The 19435-nt window shown below is 32.2% G+C and overlaps 2 protein-coding genes across 3 annotated transcripts; one reads left to right on the forward strand and one right to left on the reverse strand.

Annotated features, from left to right (window-relative positions):
* Positions 1 to 92: 92 nt before the first annotated feature.
* On the reverse strand, positions 93 to 6977 carry LOC126680968 (nuclear pore complex protein NUP96). The gene is made up of 6 exons (XM_050376293.2): positions 6875 to 6977; positions 3884 to 6510; positions 3146 to 3269; positions 2394 to 2542; positions 1461 to 1558; positions 93 to 604 (listed from the first exon to the last, which is right to left on the reverse strand). The coding sequence occupies exons 1-6, from the start codon at positions 6903 to 6905 to the stop codon at positions 409 to 411; spliced, it is 3225 nt and encodes a 1074-aa protein (XP_050232250.1). The 5' UTR covers positions 6906 to 6977; the 3' UTR covers positions 93 to 408.
* A 164-nt stretch (positions 6978 to 7141) lies between these two features.
* On the forward strand, positions 7142 to 13204 carry LOC126680969 (protein RAE1). 2 transcript variants are annotated; one of them, XM_050376294.2, is made up of 12 exons: positions 7158 to 7276; positions 7365 to 7431; positions 8607 to 8693; positions 9007 to 9084; positions 9191 to 9384; positions 9921 to 10062; positions 10535 to 10615; positions 11058 to 11186; positions 11380 to 11457; positions 12079 to 12150; positions 12551 to 12631; positions 12735 to 13204. In XM_050376294.2, exons 2-12 carry the CDS (start codon positions 7375 to 7377, stop codon positions 12780 to 12782), a joined length of 1047 nt encoding a protein of 348 aa, XP_050232251.1. In that variant the 5' UTR covers positions 7158 to 7276; positions 7365 to 7374; the 3' UTR covers positions 12783 to 13204. The 2 variants fall into 2 exon arrangements, with proteins under 2 accessions (XP_055961971.1, XP_050232251.1); XM_056105996.1 differs by lacking the exons at positions 9921 to 10062; positions 10535 to 10615; positions 11058 to 11186; ... (2 more) ...; positions 12551 to 12631; positions 12735 to 13204 and having other exon boundaries at positions 7142 to 7276; positions 9191 to 9388.
* Positions 13205 to 19435: the final 6231 nt, after the last annotated feature.

Genomic DNA, 19435 nt, shown 5'->3' on the forward strand with positions numbered 1-19435 from the left:
AATTAAATCAAGAATTGTATTGTCTACCTGTTTTGTATTTTCCAGCTAGGAAAATAAAATTTTCACTATTTTGAGTCCAAGTTGGAATCTAATTAACTAAATACCATAGCAATTAGTACATTGATTGAAAATAATTGTAAATTACATCATTAAACTAATGTGATGATTATATGGATCTCATTTGAATTTCACAATAATTAGTAATAATCATTCCTTTTAAGAATGGACAAACATTGCCACGAACTCTCAGCTAGGAGTTTACCTGTAGTTTCTAAAACTTTCCAAACAGCGTAAGCAATGACTATTTCTACAAATATAAAATCAAAATCGATTACAAGAGCAAGCTTACAATGGGAAATGCTGCATTTGCCCAACTTTTTTTGGATCAAATTCGAAATTGAGGGACCGCTAAGCAGGCATCTCTGAGAGATAACATGTAAAGAGAGAGACGGCATCCTGCAGATGATTGGAGCGCAGGTCTTCTGGAACTGGAGCATTAAATACAATATCGAAGCAACTTAATTGATCTTCGCGTGTTGAATCATTGGCGGCAACAGATAAAAGCATTTCACTAATTTCTTCTGCCATCCTTGAGTATGCTACTCTGCGATATTGACAACAAAAACATGTTAGTGATCAGACGTTTATCATTTCCAGATTGTGTTCTCCATCTCGTTAGCAAAATTTCATCTTATCGGTCAATAGATGAATTCAGGAAAGAAAACTAAAAACTAAAGTTAAAATTAAGCTTAAAAAGTCAGTTCCTGAATCAACAACAAGTATGAATCCCTTAATTGTCTTAACATATGAATTTTGATCAACATCCTTTGTTTACCAAATGTTGATGTTCTTCATTGCATAATATGAAATCTTAAAATAATTATGCGTAATAACAAAAACAATGAAGTTTGAATTTCTGATATTTATCTTCATGCAAAGATAGATAAGCCAAACGAAATGTCTAGAGACGCAAGAAGGGATTCCAATGAACCTTCTTTAGTGCAGTGGCTGTTTACTTTTCTGATATGTTGCATATACTGTTCCGTTCTAGTGAGAGTATTTGCTTTTCAGTTATAAAAGTTATACTCTTTTGTGTTATAAAGACCTCGACATCAAAAATCACAGTGTAGGAAGCAGTCATTACTTTACACAGCCTTGTTTATAAGACAATGTGGAGAAAAGATCATAGAGACTCATTCAACAATTATGTACAAGTAATTAAACAACTTCTGCATGAGAAAATGTGTTTTGAAAGCAGTGTAAAAGGAGCAAATGGCAAAAAAAGAAGCCATTGTCAATATTACCCAAGTTTGAACATAGTAATTCATGAAACTATGATTTTGTTCTTTTTCAAAATTCAAGAAGCCTGCTTGAAACTCATAAAGGTAGAAAAAGATGGTAGCATATGTCGGTGATCATTGATTGTAAAGTATATGGTGCTAAGGTAAGTACTAGAATACCTTGCATTAATTGGTAAACGGTCGCTGAAAACTTCCAATGATTCATTCAGATGACTGAGGAAATTCCTGCACTCTGAACTTTTGCTCTCAGGAGATTCCTGTAAAAGTTTTTATAAGAACTCATAAGAGAAGGAACAAAGGATCAACAGATTTCAAGTATCGACAGGATTTTCCAATGCCTACCTATCACAAAAATGGGTTCAAAATTTATATACAAAAAGATTAGGTCATGTGTATTAATACTATTCATGAGGAAGAAGGATGCTCCCCGTAGTTAAACATTGTAAATTTAATTAAAATGATATCAAATAACTGAAATAAAACTCATTTCTCTTCCCTGTTGCAATCCAGTACCGGTAGGACTATGCTACTGGTCTGTAATTTGAATACGATATCCCTTATCTAGAGGCTGGACTCTGTTTATAAATTCCTTATATTTTTCTTTTCTTGTTCATTCTTTGAATTCCAATGATTAAACAAGTTTTCTCTGTTGTGAACAAAAACATCTTTCTCTGTACCATTTCCAGAAAAATTGACAAGCTACGGCCACTAGTTACAAAGCTACAATAAGGTATCAAGAGGGCTATCACAGTCAAGTGCGAAATTAACAAGCATCACCTTTAAACAAAAAAACAGCATTTGAAAAGAAAAATATCTCTACACCAAACATGGAAAATGCTGTATTTCATCTTGGAAAAATTCGTACAAATTTAATGCCCATGATCTACCAAGCTTGAGTGGGTTTTTAAGCAAAACAATTGAGGCATAGCTCTCCTTTTGTTTTTCCATCAATGGGAACACAACGCTTGAGCTAATAAATTTTTATCGAGCCCAGTTCACTCGGAATTAGTTACTCCAGAAGTTGATTAATATGTAGAGCATAGAATGCATGTTAAGATCTAAAGCATAAATCTTTATGGTAGATTTTCTCACCCGTTTACTTATAGTATCGAAGCCTTCCTGAAATGAACTTTTTATCAAATAGAATGATAAATAAATTCCAGCTCCCAATTCCCAATTTTCAATTTCAGACTTGTAATCCTCCATTAAAGTTGTAATCCTCCATATCTCCGAGTGATTGGCTGCATTAATTGATTAAGAAAGGAAAAAGAAACAACTTAACAAGCTCATCACCACAAAACATAAATTAGACATCAGAAACTTGAGCACAAGTAATAATCAAGCCGAAAGATCTAAAGGACTTCAGTTGGAAGCATTTAGTTCTGAAGTCTGAACCATCCCAAACAAGTAACAAGCGAAGTTCTTATGAGAATGCTCGAACATACTCAATTATGAATATTGCCCAATAAATTAAATTTTTAATGAATAGAAGGTCTTCTGAGCTGATTGACAATTTCTGTTTGCTCATTTATTTGATTTGATTACGTACGGACAAAAATATTTTAAAAGTATGACTCATAAAAATTACAGTCAACGATCAATAAAAAGGCATATTTTCTGATACATTTTTATAAAAGCAATTAACTGAAAAGAAAATGTATAGAACTAGGAGCTAATTGAGAAAGGAAAAAAACTAAAAAATCAAGACTGAAATAACCAAAAACTTCATTTTGGCTTTTTAATTATAACTGCATTATGCTCACCCATATATAAGGAATTAACATCAATTTATAAAGAAAGGACCAAATTTGTGCAGGAAGATGCCTAACAAGTAAAAGAATTACCTGATAAAAACAATTCGTGGGCAACTGAAGTTATGAAAATAGAATGAGCTTTTTGCCAATTTGCACATTCAAGGTAGTGTTCAAGCGCTTTGAAAAGATCTCCATAATAATTGAAGTACACTGCCTGCAGTCAACAGGTTTTATTATATTAATTAGCATAACAATCTTGCAAATGCAAACTCTTACATGTGAAAGCAACCAGATTAAACCACACATCCATGCGGGAAGGTTTTTGCAATACATTGCAAGGAAAAATGCTATTTCAAAACAAGTCTTAATATGGGAATCACATTAAAAGAAACAGATACTGGTCAGCTACCATTATCACCTCATGGGAAATGGCAGAATGGAACTTACAATTAGTTTGAAGTTTTGGACATAACAGGAGCAAAAAGAATAATTATTTTTGTGTGTCTGCAATAGAAAAAGAGTTCTGGGTGCAACTTATAGCTGATTGATGTCTATGAGCAAAAGGTAGGTGCAATAGGTGCAGAGACAAGCTGCATTCTTTCAAAAAATTAAACAAAGAACTATCTGTGCAACTATATGCATTTAAAGAAAGGAGAAGGGGGACAGGGGGGATATTAAAGAAAATATAAATTTGGATGTTGCAATTGATATTTACAGCGTCAATTTTGGCGATATTATAACATGCATACATTGTCATCTAAGACCAAGTTTATACCAAACTAGATTTGAGATGTGAATAGTAGTTGGAAATATGAAGCAATCGCATACCATAGCTTCATGCAACCATGCCTGTGGAATGTCAAGGCTCTCAATAAATTGGCGTTGTGATTCATCTGAACTCCAAGTTTCACAGTACTGAAATAAAATTTCCCGAATAGCTGTAGCTTGGAGGTATGGATAATCATAACAGTAGGGCATGTGAAGCACCACATAGATTGCCCAATGACATTGTCCAATACACAGTAGCTGAGAAACAAGCCCCATGTCAAGAACTTGAAGATCATTGGAAGCTAAAATACCAGCCCCTTCCAGCACAGCTCGCTGATGCCAGGTCATATGGTAGTCAAGTGGGTCATCTGTTGAAGAGAAGGCACTGAACATGGTCTTCAGGAAGCCAAATTCACTCTCTCCTTTAGCATGAAGAAGCATAAGATAATATGAGAGGTCAAAATGCCTTCCTGAGAAGTTTACAACCTCTTCTGCTGGTCCTTCATCAATGTAAATGGGCAGAGGATATGGAGCCTTGCCATCATCAAGAAGATGCTGATAAGTTTGAAAAATAATGGGCAAAGATGTTTCAGGTGCTAGGCGATACCACATCAATAAACCTAAGAACCTCTTCCAGTCGATGTTCAGACCATTTAATGCATTATGAATGTTACCAGAAAGCAACTCATATAGCCTGACTCTTTCCTTCTCGATAAAATTGAAGTCCATCCCATTGACTCTCCAAAGATCAAGCTGCCGTGCGACATCATTGCGGTTTACCATGGATCCACCAGCTTGACTTAACAAACAAGCCAGCCTAACATCTCCTCTAGAGATGGCTAAGTCCACAGCTACATCCAGTTGTCGCCCAGATAGAAGTAAGAAAATGTGTTCAAGATAACTAGATTCACTTAAAGAGCTCACATCTTCTTGGACACGGTGGCAAACACTTTCTTGCAACCAACAGCTAAACTCTGCTCTTCGGATAAGAGGAAGTGCTTCCTGGTCAATCTCCAAAGAACCTTCTTTTATATCCTGCATCATATCCTCCTCATTGTCAGAATCCATAGACTTCGACTGTCCACTACTTTCCCTTTCAGAGAAAAGAACTTTTATCAATTCCCAGACTATAACTTGATGCATCAACCCCAATCGCGCAGGTGATGACAGCCCCGGAACCTCCAACTGCTTCTCAATGATATCTATATAACTCCGACAAATCTCTGAAAGCATTATACGATTAGAGACAGCCTTTTGAAGCTTTAGTTTGAAGGACCCCACCTCCACATCTTTAATTTCATGATTTATAGATTTATGGAGATTCAAAGGACAGTTAAAAGACAGCTCAACGAGATCCTTATTAACTTTGTCATCTTCGTCTCTAACCACTCTGTCAAATGCAACCTTCTCTATGTTAATTATAGATGATAATTGCCTTTGAGATCCATTACATCCAATTGGAGCCCCAGAGTGAACAAGCACACCATTTGGACCCCACCCTACACGGAATGACCTACCCATGAACAAACCAGCATCAACTATGTTGCGTGAATAGCTTCCAGTTACTGGTGTTTCATGCTTAAGGTCCAGATTAAATCCTTCTCTTACAGTCTTTAAAGGCAGGCCCTTATTTTGCTGGGCCATCAAAATATTACCAGGGGAATTGGAGTCAAAACTACCAGCTCTATAATCGAGCAGAGCCAGTGGCATCTTCCTTATAGCAAGAGCACTACTTCTCTGGCTTGTCTTCTGAGTGGAATTCTGCAAAGGATATCTTCCACTGTCTTTACTAGATGACAGTTTCTGCTGTGAGTGACTGCTCAAATTCCCGATCTCTTCTTCTTCTTCTTCTTCTTCTTCTTCTTCAACTGGAAACATTAACATCCTCATCTCTTTCATTTTTACAGGATCAAGGCCAAGATGTGTGGGAAGAGAATGATAAAGCATAGGACCAGTTGGATCAAATTCTGCACGGGTTGCTTTATTTGCATCAGATGTCTCACCATTGATCATTTCAACAGGTTCTTCAACAGCTGCAACATCATCCATAGTGATATCTTCCTCGTCATCATCACTCAAACCAAATCTGCTGAAGTGGGAAACTGAAAACTTCCATTCACCATTTTCCGGGTTAAATGAGCTGAAATTAGCTCCCTGCTGCTCAGAATTCTCCTTCAATTTCTTTACCACATTTTGAATCCGCCTTTTGTTTAAGTCATGTAATCTTACTTGTAGAATCAAAGTCACTTCAGCAGCCTTATTTAGACCTTGACCAACCTCTGGTTTGTCACTATCATCTTCATATACAACAATCTCATGCCTACGAAACTTCACAATCTTATTTACATCCAACCACCTAACATCCGTAGTCCCAAGAAACTTAACACATCCAAAACCTATTCTCCCAACTGTAAAACCCGGAACACGACTGCAATAACCAGGATCACTAAGTTCTTGGGAAGCTAAATCAGTTAATGAAGGCTTCACATAGTAATCTTCCAAACTCAAAATGGGTAATAAATACTCAATCTCTCGTAAAAACTCGCACGATTCATCATCATTTTTCGGAGATATTCTTCTTTTCTTGTATTGGGTTTGTAAACTAAAATCGCCCACTTGGGGATCCAGTCCACACGAAATACCAAAAGGAACACTGCTAATTGTAGTCTGCATTTCACTGTAACTCCCTGATAACAAAACAAAAGAAAAAAGAATTAAAAAAAAATCCCTGTTGCTAAAGCAACTCATTTAGACATTTTATCAAACACCTTATATACACAAAGTAAGAGAGACTCCAGCCCTTGACAGGTTAACTTGGCTGACCGACTTTACATTATTTACCATTGATCTCATATAAAACGCTAGAATTTCATACTTCAGCAAAGAAAACACATTTTTTGTTGAGTGAACAATCAAACAGAGGACTAGTAAGAGAAGTGAAACATGCCAAGAGAAGAACTGAGCTCAAATAAAATCCAAGTTCAAATAAAATTTCAAGAAAACTAAGCAAAGAAAAAAAGGAGTGAGTAGTGAAAAAAAATGGGGAATTACCGGGGACGGGAAGAACAGAAGTAGACGCCATGAACTTCGAAGTGAAGAAGAAGGGGGAAAATTAGGAAAGGGAAATTTTATTGGAAAGGGATTAGCAGAGAGTATAAACGACGTCGTTCTATACACAGGCCCATTATAAAATCACAGGCCCAGTATAAAAATTGGTATTATAAGAGAGTTTAAACGACGCCGTTAAATAAGTGAAGCCGTTAGCGTTAAACTGCAGCAGAACCAGCCGGCGTTACACGAACGCTACTCGTCCAACGCTCTCCCATATATAAACCCTTCACTCATAAAAATTGCATCCCTCAACTCTTAAGCATTTATATTCTTCATTTATTTTCTTGTAATTTCCCTCTCTACGTTTTCAAAAACACATACTCAAGAATCTCTCTTGTACTGGTAAGTATCTTCCTAAGCTGCATTACCTTTTTAATTTTACGTTTTAGTTACGCAGTAATTGATTTCATTTTCTTCTTTGTTTTACAAGATACTGTAAAATGGCTACTTTCGGGGCTGCTGCTACTGCTAATGCAAACCCTAACAAATCTTTTGAGGTAATCTGTATTCTCCATTTCTCGCTTTTTTTTATGTTACTGTTAATCACTGCATATTATTTTGTTTAGTCTAATTCTTTAATTTGTACTGGTAATCTTTAAGTAGAGAAAAGCAATTGTTATTTATTTGATTCTTTAGTTGTTGTGGCGTAGTATAGATAATCTTTAATGATAAAATTTGTTTTGAGAAAGTTAGTTAGGTTAATTTTGTATTTAGTCTACCTTGGCTACTTATTTATGTACGGTTTAGTAGCTAGTTAGTTTTGTTTTCAGTCGAAACAGCTATTAGAATGTAGTTTTGTTGTATTTAATTCTGGAGTGACACTGAGAGTATCAGTGGGATGCAAATTAAACGGAGGACGTGTGTCCTTTAGAGTTGGAAAAGAAGAATAAAATTTAATTAGAAGCTTCTGTTGCTGAGGAATTAGGGTTTGTAATGCTTGAATTTTAAGAAAAATTAGAAGAGAACTCCAGAATATATCAAAGAATAGAGAAAGAAGTAATCGAATGATGTAGTTTGATTGAAGAAATAACAAAAGAATCAATGAGAAAATAGATAGTTTGATTGGTGAGAAATCCCAAGAATAAAAAGAGAGAAATGGCAAGATAAATTAAGGGTAAATGGAAACTTCTTAATATTGAACTGGATAGAGTATTTAAATACAGAGTATATACCTAATCTATTCCGTTTTTCTTCTAAAATCAAACAAAAATTATAAATCCTTCGGTTTCTTTCTTTCTATTTTATTCGGACAAATTAATTTAACATATATAATTGTGTAATAATTAGAATAAATTATGTTTCTACTTTCTATGTGACTATATCATACTGCTTTATGTATACCTTCTAATTACCTTGTGTAGGAAGTCCGATTACTTTGATTTGATAATAAGATTTGCTTGAAATGACAATTAGATATTCATGGTACTTTTTATATATTCTATTGTATTTTTTTTTTCTTTCAACGCCTTATTTCTAAAGGGTGGGTGCCTTGCGCCTTGGGCCCTACGACCCCTTGGGTGCATTGAAGCACCTTTCGCCTTTAAAAACTATTCTTGTACTCAACTTAGGCTAAATAAAAAATTAATCTAACTAACTTTTTCTTATGATCATATTCACATACATGATATTGGAGTGAAAATTGGTTTGACATGGAAGTCAGCTTTGATTGTAGGTGGCTCAACCTCCTGCCGATTCAGTTTCGAGTCTCTGTTTCAGTCCTAAGGCCAATTTCTTGGTTGCTACTTCTTGGGATAATCAGGTTTGTTAACTTTGGATTTACTGTTATCTGTATGAAATGATGTTTCACTGTGCTTTTAGCTTTTTTTGCTTGTTATTCTTTTCTAAAGTTTCTCCATGGAAGTTTAATTGAATTTAACTCAGTAAGATTAAGCCAGCTATGTTTTGATTTAACTTTTTCTTTGTTTAGAACATGTATATAACTAGAATTACTTTAATGTGCATCGAATTATGGATTTGCAAACTTGGCTTATACATAACATAAGTTCTTTAATTTTGATTCCAAACCTAGGTTATACGTTTGTGACACCGATATTTTCTCAAAAAATTTACAGGTAAGATGCTGGGAAATTACAAGGAGTGGAACCACAGTAGGGAGTGTGCCCAAGACACAAATAAATCATGATCAACCGGTAATTGATTATTGAAATTTCCTGTTTCTTAAACCTGTTAAAAGAAGTTCTAACCCTGTCTTTTAATTCCCTTTTCTTCTTGTTTCCGTTTTCTTGTTGATTTTAGGCTTTATGCTCCACCTGGAAGGATGACGGAACAACTGTATTCTCTGGAGGCTGTGACAAACTAGTGAAAATGTGGCCTTTGCTATCTGGTGGTCAACCAGTAACTGTTGCCATGCATGATGCACCAATTAAAGAAGTTGCATGGATTCCAGAGATGAACCTGTTGGCCACGGGAAGTTGGGACAAGACCTTGAAGTAACTTCTTTTTTTCAATAATCTAGTCTTTTTGTGATGTGTCGTCGCGTCCTACTTTTTAATTGGCATTTTGGCGTACTAAAGTGCTATATTTCGTATTTGGTAGTTTGTGGATGTTGTGGTCTTCAGAAACTTTGATGTTCTGTTGCTTTAAAAAATCATTGAAGAGCAAAAGATCAAAGTGATAATTTTGGTTGTACAAGTTTAGTAACGTAGGGGAATATGAAACTTATGGTGAAAAGGTTTTCCTCAAATTCTCATTTCAAATGATAAAAAAATGTCAGTAATCAACACGACTTGATTTTTTTCCTTTCTTAAGATAATATTAGCTTTATTTTAAAGCAAATATTTGTCCAAGTTTATTATGTGGCACTACCAATTCTAGGATTTTGTACTTGTCAAGATAATAACCCAAAAGTTTTCATGATATATTGCTTACTTCCAGTATCATGCATGTGTCTATCCCTTGCAATGTTTCTGGTGATATGTGCATCTTTGACTGTTTTCTGATAAGTCTTGGTGTTGGCTACATCTAGGTACTGGGACACAAGGCAGCCTAATCCGGTGCATACCCAACAACTTCCTGATCGCTGTTATACAATGACAGTGCGGTATCCTCTGATGGTGGTTGGCACTGCAGATAGAAATATAATTGTCTTTAACTTGCAACAACCTCAGGTATTGGTGTCTCTTATTACAAGATTACTAGAATGTCTTTTCACATTGGCTTATGCCGTGGCTAACCCTAACGTTTTATACTATGCCATAATGTTTAAGTGATTACTATAAAAGTATTAGCTCGGATTATGCTTAGAAAAAGTGGATTTTATAAATTTATACATTTATGATCCATTGTTTGGTAATGCCACTATGGTACTTCTTTATTAGGGTTCTTTTTAAGATGGGGTTTATTAGATTTGTTGATCTTCAGTTATCAGTTTCAATTCATTAATACCTCATATTTACAAAGATCGCTTTATATTTTTTAAAACTGTTTAGGTTTTGGTTTGGAGATTTAAATTACAAAAGATACCTTGTTATGCTGTGTTTAAAGGACATGAGAAAAATAATTATGGCAGAACATATTCAATTTAAGCTTATTAGTGTTTTTTCTATTGTTCAATTTTAATAATCGTTTGGACGCTAACAGAATGAATACAAGAGAATCATTTCTCCCTTGAAGTATCAGACGAGATGTGTTGCGGCCTTTCCGGATCAGCAAGGCTTCTTGGTATGTACTCCATTTTGTTTTCATTCTTGTTGTCTTTTCTTGAGTTCCTTAGTTTTGTTTAAATATATCACTATTAACTCATTTTTGTGGGCATTTGTTCTCGATGTGTCTCTTGATGAGTAAAATAGTAATTTAGAATAGGCTTTGCAAGGATAGCACACACAGCACTTGTTGTGCTGCTCATGTCAGAGTTGGCGACTTTCCCTGTCATTGCTATGTATTTACTTGTTGTGTTGCCCATGTTATAGTTGGCGACTTCCCTTGTCATTGCTACATATTAATGAGTACATAAATAAATGTATTTCTGAACACAAGAAAACATGAGACTTAATTTGTGATCAGCAATCGATATGGATGTTTTTCAGTTATTGTTGTTATCGTGATATTTATGCTATACTGATTTTTTTTCTCGTGTGTCTATACACGGGTTTTTTCTGCATAGGTTGGTTCAATTGAAGGGAGGGTTGGCGTGCATCATCTAGACGATGCACAACAAAGTAAGAACTTCACTTTTAAATGCCATAGAGATGGCAATGAGATATACTCAGTGAACTCCTTGAATTTCCATCCGGTGAGTTTGCTGTTGATGTTCTTGGTGTCATTTTCATATATTTTATCTTTATCTTATATAATACTTTAATAGTGATTCCTAAGATCATGCCTTTTTCTCTTTCTTTGTTCTTCAATATCTGTTAACTTCATTGCATAGTTTTGATTGATAGTCTTGATTTTATTTGAAATTTTTAACACTTGATTGTCTTCAGGTACATCACACGTTTGCAACTTCAGGATCTGATGGTGCTTTTAATTTCTGGGACAAGGATAGCAAACAAAGACTCAAGGTTTTCCCAGATTCTTTTAATGATATCCGTTTTTTAAATTATGTTTGCTTCTTCTTTAAACTTTTGGCAAATGTGTAAAACCTGTATTTTCTTTTGGTCTTTCAGAAAATAATTAAATAAAAATGGATTTTTTGGTTGTTTATGTACCCTCTATTTTGAAGTTGTTAAATAAATAAAACCTTTTGTATATATGGCTACATATGTGGCCATGGATGATTATGTCTGATGGTGATTCGTGGTGGCTGGGAATTGAGATTATGATTATGTAAATAAGATGCATTAGGTAAATGTGAAAATAAAGTCTGCATAAATATGGCATGCTTGTACACAAGTCTATGGCTTGATTGCTGCTTCCGCACCTATGTTTATTTGACTTGCATTGACTGTGTTCATGGTTTAGCTGGTGACTACTTGATTTTTGTTAAGTTTTCATTCTCATTCATTCTTCACTTTCTTGATGGGTATAATGAGGGTTGATTTTGATATTTTTAATGGTGGTATAAATGTGTTGCGTAAGTAACAAAATACATGGGACTTAATCGTCACCATCATGTGCTGTTTTCTTATTGAGATGTTTGATTATTCTTTGTAGTTGATTATCTGATTTATTGTGATTCTCAGGCTATGGCACGGTGTCCTCTCCCTATATCCTCCGGTGCTTTTAACAACGACGGCTCATTATTTGCATATTCGGTAATGCCTATTCCACCAATGTTTGTGGACAGTGATTGTACTTTTGGCAATATGTGTTCTCTCTTGTGTCGGTCACATGCAATTAATTACACTTTTTGATGAGCAAATTTATTATCATAGCAACTAATAGTAACTAAAAATTTTGCGATCTGTTCCCTGAGCGGGTCTTTTAATTTCAGTGCAATAAATATTGATGAATGTACTCTCTTTCACAAAATGCTTTCTATATCACCTTTTAAAGGTTAAAATTGAAAATCTCACAAATGTTTATGTTTTGACTTATCTGAGTTTTACTATTACTTCACTGCTTAAAACGACTTTTAATGTTTTTTTAGACAAGGTTAAAACACACAAATCTTGATAAAGAGGATGGTACTGATACTCACTTTATTGTCTCTAGGTGTGTTACGACTGGAGTAAGGGTGCCGAAAATCACAACCCACAAACTGCTAAGACCCACATTTATCTGCATGTGCCACAGGTAAACTCAATTAAATGCATCATTGCTTTCTAATCTCATACATCACTAAACTAATATAGAAAACTCTAGTCATTATGTTCAATACTTGCTAATCTCACTGTAGGAATCCGAAGTTAAAGGCAAGCCACGAGTTGGAGCAAGCAAGCGGTAGAAAGTAGAGCTGCAAGAAGTCTTCAGAGGAAACGTCATATCACCAGTTTTACCAAAAACACGGAGCGTCATGGATGACATGTTTTCACCTGTCAATACATGTTAATGAGTTATTTGGTTCCTTGAAATTGTCAATTTGAGAGTAGCTAGATCATATGGATATAATGCATAAATTTTATGCCTGGTTTCGGCTCTTGTTCATCCGTGCGCGCAATGATGCTGTAGTGCAGCGTTAATATCTGTTTGACATGTACAGCGAGTTTCTCAAAGTAGTTGGCAGTTAGGTTATGATCCATCACCGACGAGAAGATTTTGTTAAATTTGTATTGGTTCTGTTCAGCAAGATGAAAAATCCATGTTATGATCAACTTAATGTATTTTTTATTGTTTTCTATTATCAAACATGTAAAATTGCTAATCTAATGTATGAATTATGAATCAAATTGTGCAGGGTAGCAGTTGTTTTCCGAAATTCAATGGGGGGCGTTGGCGTTGTGGTGGGAATTGTTTTTTGAAAAAAAAAATCTTTAGAAAGAAACTAAACAATTAATTGAAATAGCAATAATAGAAAGGGATCTTAAATAGCAATTTTAAATGTCAATGATGTTAGATAGTCATTTTTTGTAATTTGCGTTGTTGACTGAATAATCAAATATATTGGAGTGAGCATATAAACTTGGATTGTTTATGAAAAGAGTTGCAATTTAGTATTAAGAAAGAAATGGAAATGTTGATATGCATAGCTTCTTCGAAAACATAAAAAGCAGAAGTTGGGAATATGATCATATTTTTTTATTGAACTTTTACATTTTATTCTATGATTGGTGCTATAACATATTTATATTTTCATTTTAAGCTCAAATTATAAATGACTTTTTAATTTTTATCCCTGGTTTTTTCCTTTTCTTTTAAATTATGTTAGCAAATGTAAGTCACTATTTAAAAAAATAACAAAAATAATGACTGTAATTGTAAAATTTTAGAGATTAAATGTAAAATTAAAATTATGAACTTTAACTTGTTTTAAAATTATAATATGGACTTTAAATTTTAACAATAATGAACGTGAAGTCACAAACTATATTTTTTTTGCAATTCGGAATACTGTATTGTCCGATAAAAAAATGCTAATATAGAATCAAAATATATACTATATTGGTATCCACATTATTGGAAAATTATCCGATATTTTGAATTGTAGAACATGTGATAGTTCATATTTGATATTTTTAAAATTTAAAATTCGTATTATAATTGCAAAATATGATTTATTTTATATTTAATTGTAACCCACTTACATAATAAGGATGGATGGGTCCGTCATACATATTATTAGGATTATTATTATTGTGCATGAAAGAAGAATTAGCAATAACAACTTTGAGACCTAATTAGAAGAGTGCATAAGTCTTTACATTACTTTGAGTACATCTCAAGAAAGGAACACATTTCATATAATTCCAAACAAAAATAAATGATTTTCTTTCTCTTTTTATCATAGAAAATATTTACCTTTTAAAGATTTTGGATTTATGTATGATTATTATCATCGCATGCGTTATCTTTACTTTTTTCTTTTCTTTTTTAATCTCTCTTTTTTTCAAGTTTAATTGTAGCCCTTCCTACTAAAATTATATGCCTTTTTCAGTTTTTTGTATACTTTCATTCTTCTTCTTCTATTAGTAGTTAAAATTTTAATCAAATATGATCGTCACTTTTATAGATTTTCATGTTGGATTGTTTAGTTTTGTTCCCAAAACTTGTAACAAGAAATTGACACTTCTATATCGTGCTTAACATATTTTTGAAATTGAGCATTTGGTGTTCGTCTATTGTCTATAGATCTAGCTAAAAATAATTTTGTTCTAGCTACTTATATTATTGTTTCCTATATATATTGAAGAGTTCGCATTTAAAATCATGATTATGAAGACAATTTTAATAGTTCTATTTGCTATTGTAAGACTAAGAAGAACAACGGATTGTCATATGTTTTAGATTTAATGATTGGAAATCCATCCGAACTTTTTAGAAGTAATTTTTTCCAATTTAGTTAATTTTTTCAAAATTTACCTAGTTTTTCAAAATTGACTTATCTTAATTACATGACATTCCAATTGGACTTTTTTCTACGTTAAAAAAATGTATACATTGAATTGCCATGTAAGCACAATTAAATAAATTATGAAAATTGAATAAATTTTAAGTGAATTGATCAAATTGTGATATATTTATATGTTTAAAAAGTTTGGATAATTTTTTTAAATTATTAAATTAGGCCTAATTTTTATTGGACAAATTATTGACTGATCGACAAATTTATAAAATAGCAGAATTAGAAAGTGAAGAAAATATGTGAAATAATATAAATTAACGGCCGGTGATCAGCCTGTAAACTTTAACCAAATTGCTAAGGCTCTTCGGAACACTTCTGAAGTTTTGGTTTCGAACTCCTACAGGACCAGTGGCCTAGAGTCAACTTAAAAATCTAACCAGATACCATTAACTACTAACATAATTAAATTTTGCTTACTTAAAAAACATTGTAGATACCTAAAAATGAGAAAAGAAATGAAAATATTAAAAAGAAAAAATAATATCGAAAGAGAACAATCCAAAATATAATATCGCCAAAGATTGTACTTCTTAATTCTATCCACGTTTATGCATTTAGAAACTAGCAAAATCCGGCAAGAGAAAATTAATTATGCACACGTGACATATTTATAAGAGAAACTAGCAAAATCTGGCTGCCATATATGTATTTGTTCGAAAAAAATTACCATTGAAAATAAATTGATAATTAAAATTCAATAATTTTTTTTTTATAATTGGAGGAGAGTGAGCTCTTGTGGGAAGAACTGAAACCACGATCTTAGCAGTTTTCTACTGAGCGTTTGTACCATTTAAATTATAATTCAACAAACGGCCCCGTTATTATTAATTTCAGGAACTCTATAACATAAACAGAATCAAATATGTTGTTAGAAGGAAACATGTGTTATCATGTTGATTAGAATCTTATCAAAGAACCTTTCATATAATCCAAATAATGAATATGCAATAATAGTAAATGCATTGCTACTAAATAAGATGAAAGAATATGTAATTATTAAGGATAACATAAAATATTCTATAACATGCTAGCTACCATTTATAGCTTAATTAGATGATTAATTGATGCCAAACAACCTAGCTAGCTAACTTTAATTTCATCATTTAATTAGTTGTATTCTAATACTAGTATATTATATAGAATGTTTTTTCTTTTTGGTATAAGGTCTAGGAAGTTTTTTAAACGGATCTTAACTATAAAACGATACATTTAAACCTTTTATATTCAGACTAATACTCATTTGAATAGTGTAGATTTTTTACGGGAAGCAAATTCTGACCGCAAATTTCAAACGGCTGCATAGATGAATACGGTTGAAACTCGCAACTTGACTTAAGCCAATTAGAGAACTTCACCAATTTACCTGCGCCTTGAAATAATATAGAATGTTTTGTTATTCACACATCTTGCGATGATAAAAAAAAATAAACAATTTACTGTGTTTTATATGTTTATTTTTCTATTACAATAGAAAGGAAAAGTATTCGAATATAAAGCTTTTAAATATAAATAATATAGTTTGACCATTAATAAACAAATGAAAATTTTTATGTTTTTTATAATTGGAGAAGGGGATGTTTTGTAAGAGAAATGAAGTCATGGTCTTGACAGAATGCTGCATAACGCTTATATCATTTGAGTTATAGTTCACCAGTGATTTCACATGTTTAATTCAATAATTATGATATTATATTTTAGGGTTAATGTCAAAACAAATCACGAGCTTTATATGTTTTCTCATTTTAATCACGCAATTTAACTTTTCTCATTTATACCACTTTTCTCAAATCATGTACGGTGGTGAGGTGGCACTCATTCATTGGTGTAAAATAACTTCCACCTCAGCAAAATTATACCAATGGAGCCGTGACACCTCATCATCGTGCATAAATTTGAGAAAAAATGGTAGTTCGTGCATGAAAATAAGAAAATTTGAACTGCATAATTAAAATAAAAAAACTTATAAAGTTGGTGAATTTTTTATGACATTAACCCTGTATTTTAATATGAGTATCTTAAGTTTCAATATAATCTTGTTTTAAATAGAAAGGCAAGTTACTTGACATACTAAAATTAATAAATTAATTTAAAAAAATTATATCGATAATGTCTGAACTTTTTAAATATATTATTTTATTATTTATTTTTTTTAAATTATTATTTTAATATTTTTAAAATCTTAAATAATGAAAATAAATTTGAAAAAAGTACTTTAGACTTATATATTAGAAATAATATATTTATAAATATATTTATACTTTTCTTTTAAATAGTTTAAAATTAAATATATAAAATTAGTTATATTTAATACAGTTGGGCTTGGTTTGACTCGGTTTTAAATCCAACAATTAATTTTTTTGCCAGGTAGATACATGATGAGTTTTATATCTTTTTACCGAATCAAAATTTATTAAAATTAATTGTATCATAACTCAAAAATTTAGAACTTATTTTAAGAAAAAATGGTTATAGATATATTAGAGTTTAATAAATAATTTAAAATATTCAAATTTAATAATTTTATAGATACTTAAAAAAATATAAATTTAAAAGTTAAATTGAATTTTATTTTTAATAAATAGATTCTTTGATCAAGTTAAATAATATTTTTTTACTTACATAAGACCAGTGGTAAATATAATTAAATTTTAGAAGAAAAGTAATTAATTTTTTTTATATAAAAAATTATGAAATAATGTTAAAGGATATATAGAAGAAAAATATATCCCCATCTCTCTAAGTTAGAGAGAGAAACTTTCCTAGAGAGCCAATGTTCGGTTTTTATTCGACCTTGAGCGCAGGAGACGGTTATCTTCGGTTTTTAGCCGGAAATCATCGTCTCTTAGCTCGTTTTTTGCTATGTTTGCGTTAATTTTCGAATAAATTGCTCCGTTTCTTAGAGAATTGTGTGTTTTTTTGGTGTTTTTGTTCGGTTTCAGTTTTGTTTGTCCAGATCTTTGGCTCGTTCAAAACTTTTCAGCGTTTGTTCAAGCTTTAGTTTCACGTTCTTGAAGATTCAAGGCTTTCTTTTCGTCGTTCGAAGTATTTTAGCAGCGGAACAAGTGGTTAATAAAAATTATGGGATACGGTTGGTGCCATGGAATTCTTTACATTTGAATTCATCCTGTTTTTCGTTACCTGTTAGATTTGTATCTTTAAATTTCTATTGTTGTTTCGTTTCTTTTTATAGGTCGATTATAGGGGTTTCAGATGTTTTTTATATTTTTGTAATTTGATCTACGGTGTACTTCAACGGTAGGGTGTAATCTGTAAATTTTATTAATATTACTATTTTTTTGACAAAAAAAAATGTTAAAGGATATTATTTTAGTAATTATTACATTTATTATTGGTTTATGAGGCGACCCCTATGACAAAAGAGGTTCCTATATTCATCTAAATGACCTATATATGTGAGAGATGTATAGTGCTATATGAAGACTTTCTAAGGTAAATATAAATAAAATATGTTGGCATTAATTCACAAGATGATAGTTAGCTATATATAGCATGATATATCACAAAGTTTACACCATCTATATGTCATATAACTAACTCCTTGTTAGCTTTCTAGGGCACCAACTACTCATCGATCATCAAGAGCTTGAGTACTTATTTTAATTTTGTGTTTTAAAAATCAAATCGGACTGATCAGTTTAATTTATTTGACTGCAACTCATAGATCAACTCCGTTCGTTTTTTTCTAAGTCAAAATTTTTATTCAACTGCTCTGAACTAGAAAACAATTATATAAATTGGTAAGTGATCGAACTAGCTAATCCGTAAAAAAAACAAAACAAATTTCATATCATATATGCAAAAACTAATGTATTTCATATGCTCCAACTCATTCAAATTGCATTTTGATGTCAAGCTATGCCTTTTTGATGCAATAAAATTGAAAATGGCAATAGCATGTGGGTAATGACCTATTGATGCATGGAGGGAAGAGCAAATTGATGTCAACATCTTCTTAAATTTGCATGCATTATTATTAGATTTGGCTAATGGAACAACAAGATTCTGGTCAAATATAGCAACTACTAGCCTACAAGCCCAAGTTTGAGAATTGAGGTAGATATAGCAAGAGCATGGGCTTCAAAATTTCATAGGAACATGATTTTTGTCTCTTACCTCATACTATATGTTTAATAATTATGATGTGAGCCACGTACCAATGTCTTCTAACTACTTCAATTTTTTTAAAAAAATATAACCAAATTATCTCATTTCTTTTACGAAAATGGTAACTAGAGTTATAAATAATGAAATTAGGTCATGCTTGATTTTGATGTCGGGAACATTAAAAAGTGATTAAATGATTTAACATAGAATTGATGGAAGAACTCTCGCCGGCTGTTGAATTTCGTATAATAATCTCAATAGCTCATAACAACAACAACGATGATAATCGAATCAATAATATCTTTCAAAGCACTATAGAAATTAAGTTTAAAAAAAATCATTCAAATATATTTAAATTTATAAGGTTTTCTTTTCAACTTGTATGCTTTGATCAATTAATAGAAAAACTAAAT

The sequence above is a fragment of the Mercurialis annua genome, linkage group LG5, assembly GCF_937616625.2.
Source record: "Mercurialis annua linkage group LG5, ddMerAnnu1.2, whole genome shotgun sequence".
Taxonomy (NCBI): domain Eukaryota; kingdom Viridiplantae; phylum Streptophyta; class Magnoliopsida; order Malpighiales; family Euphorbiaceae; genus Mercurialis; species Mercurialis annua.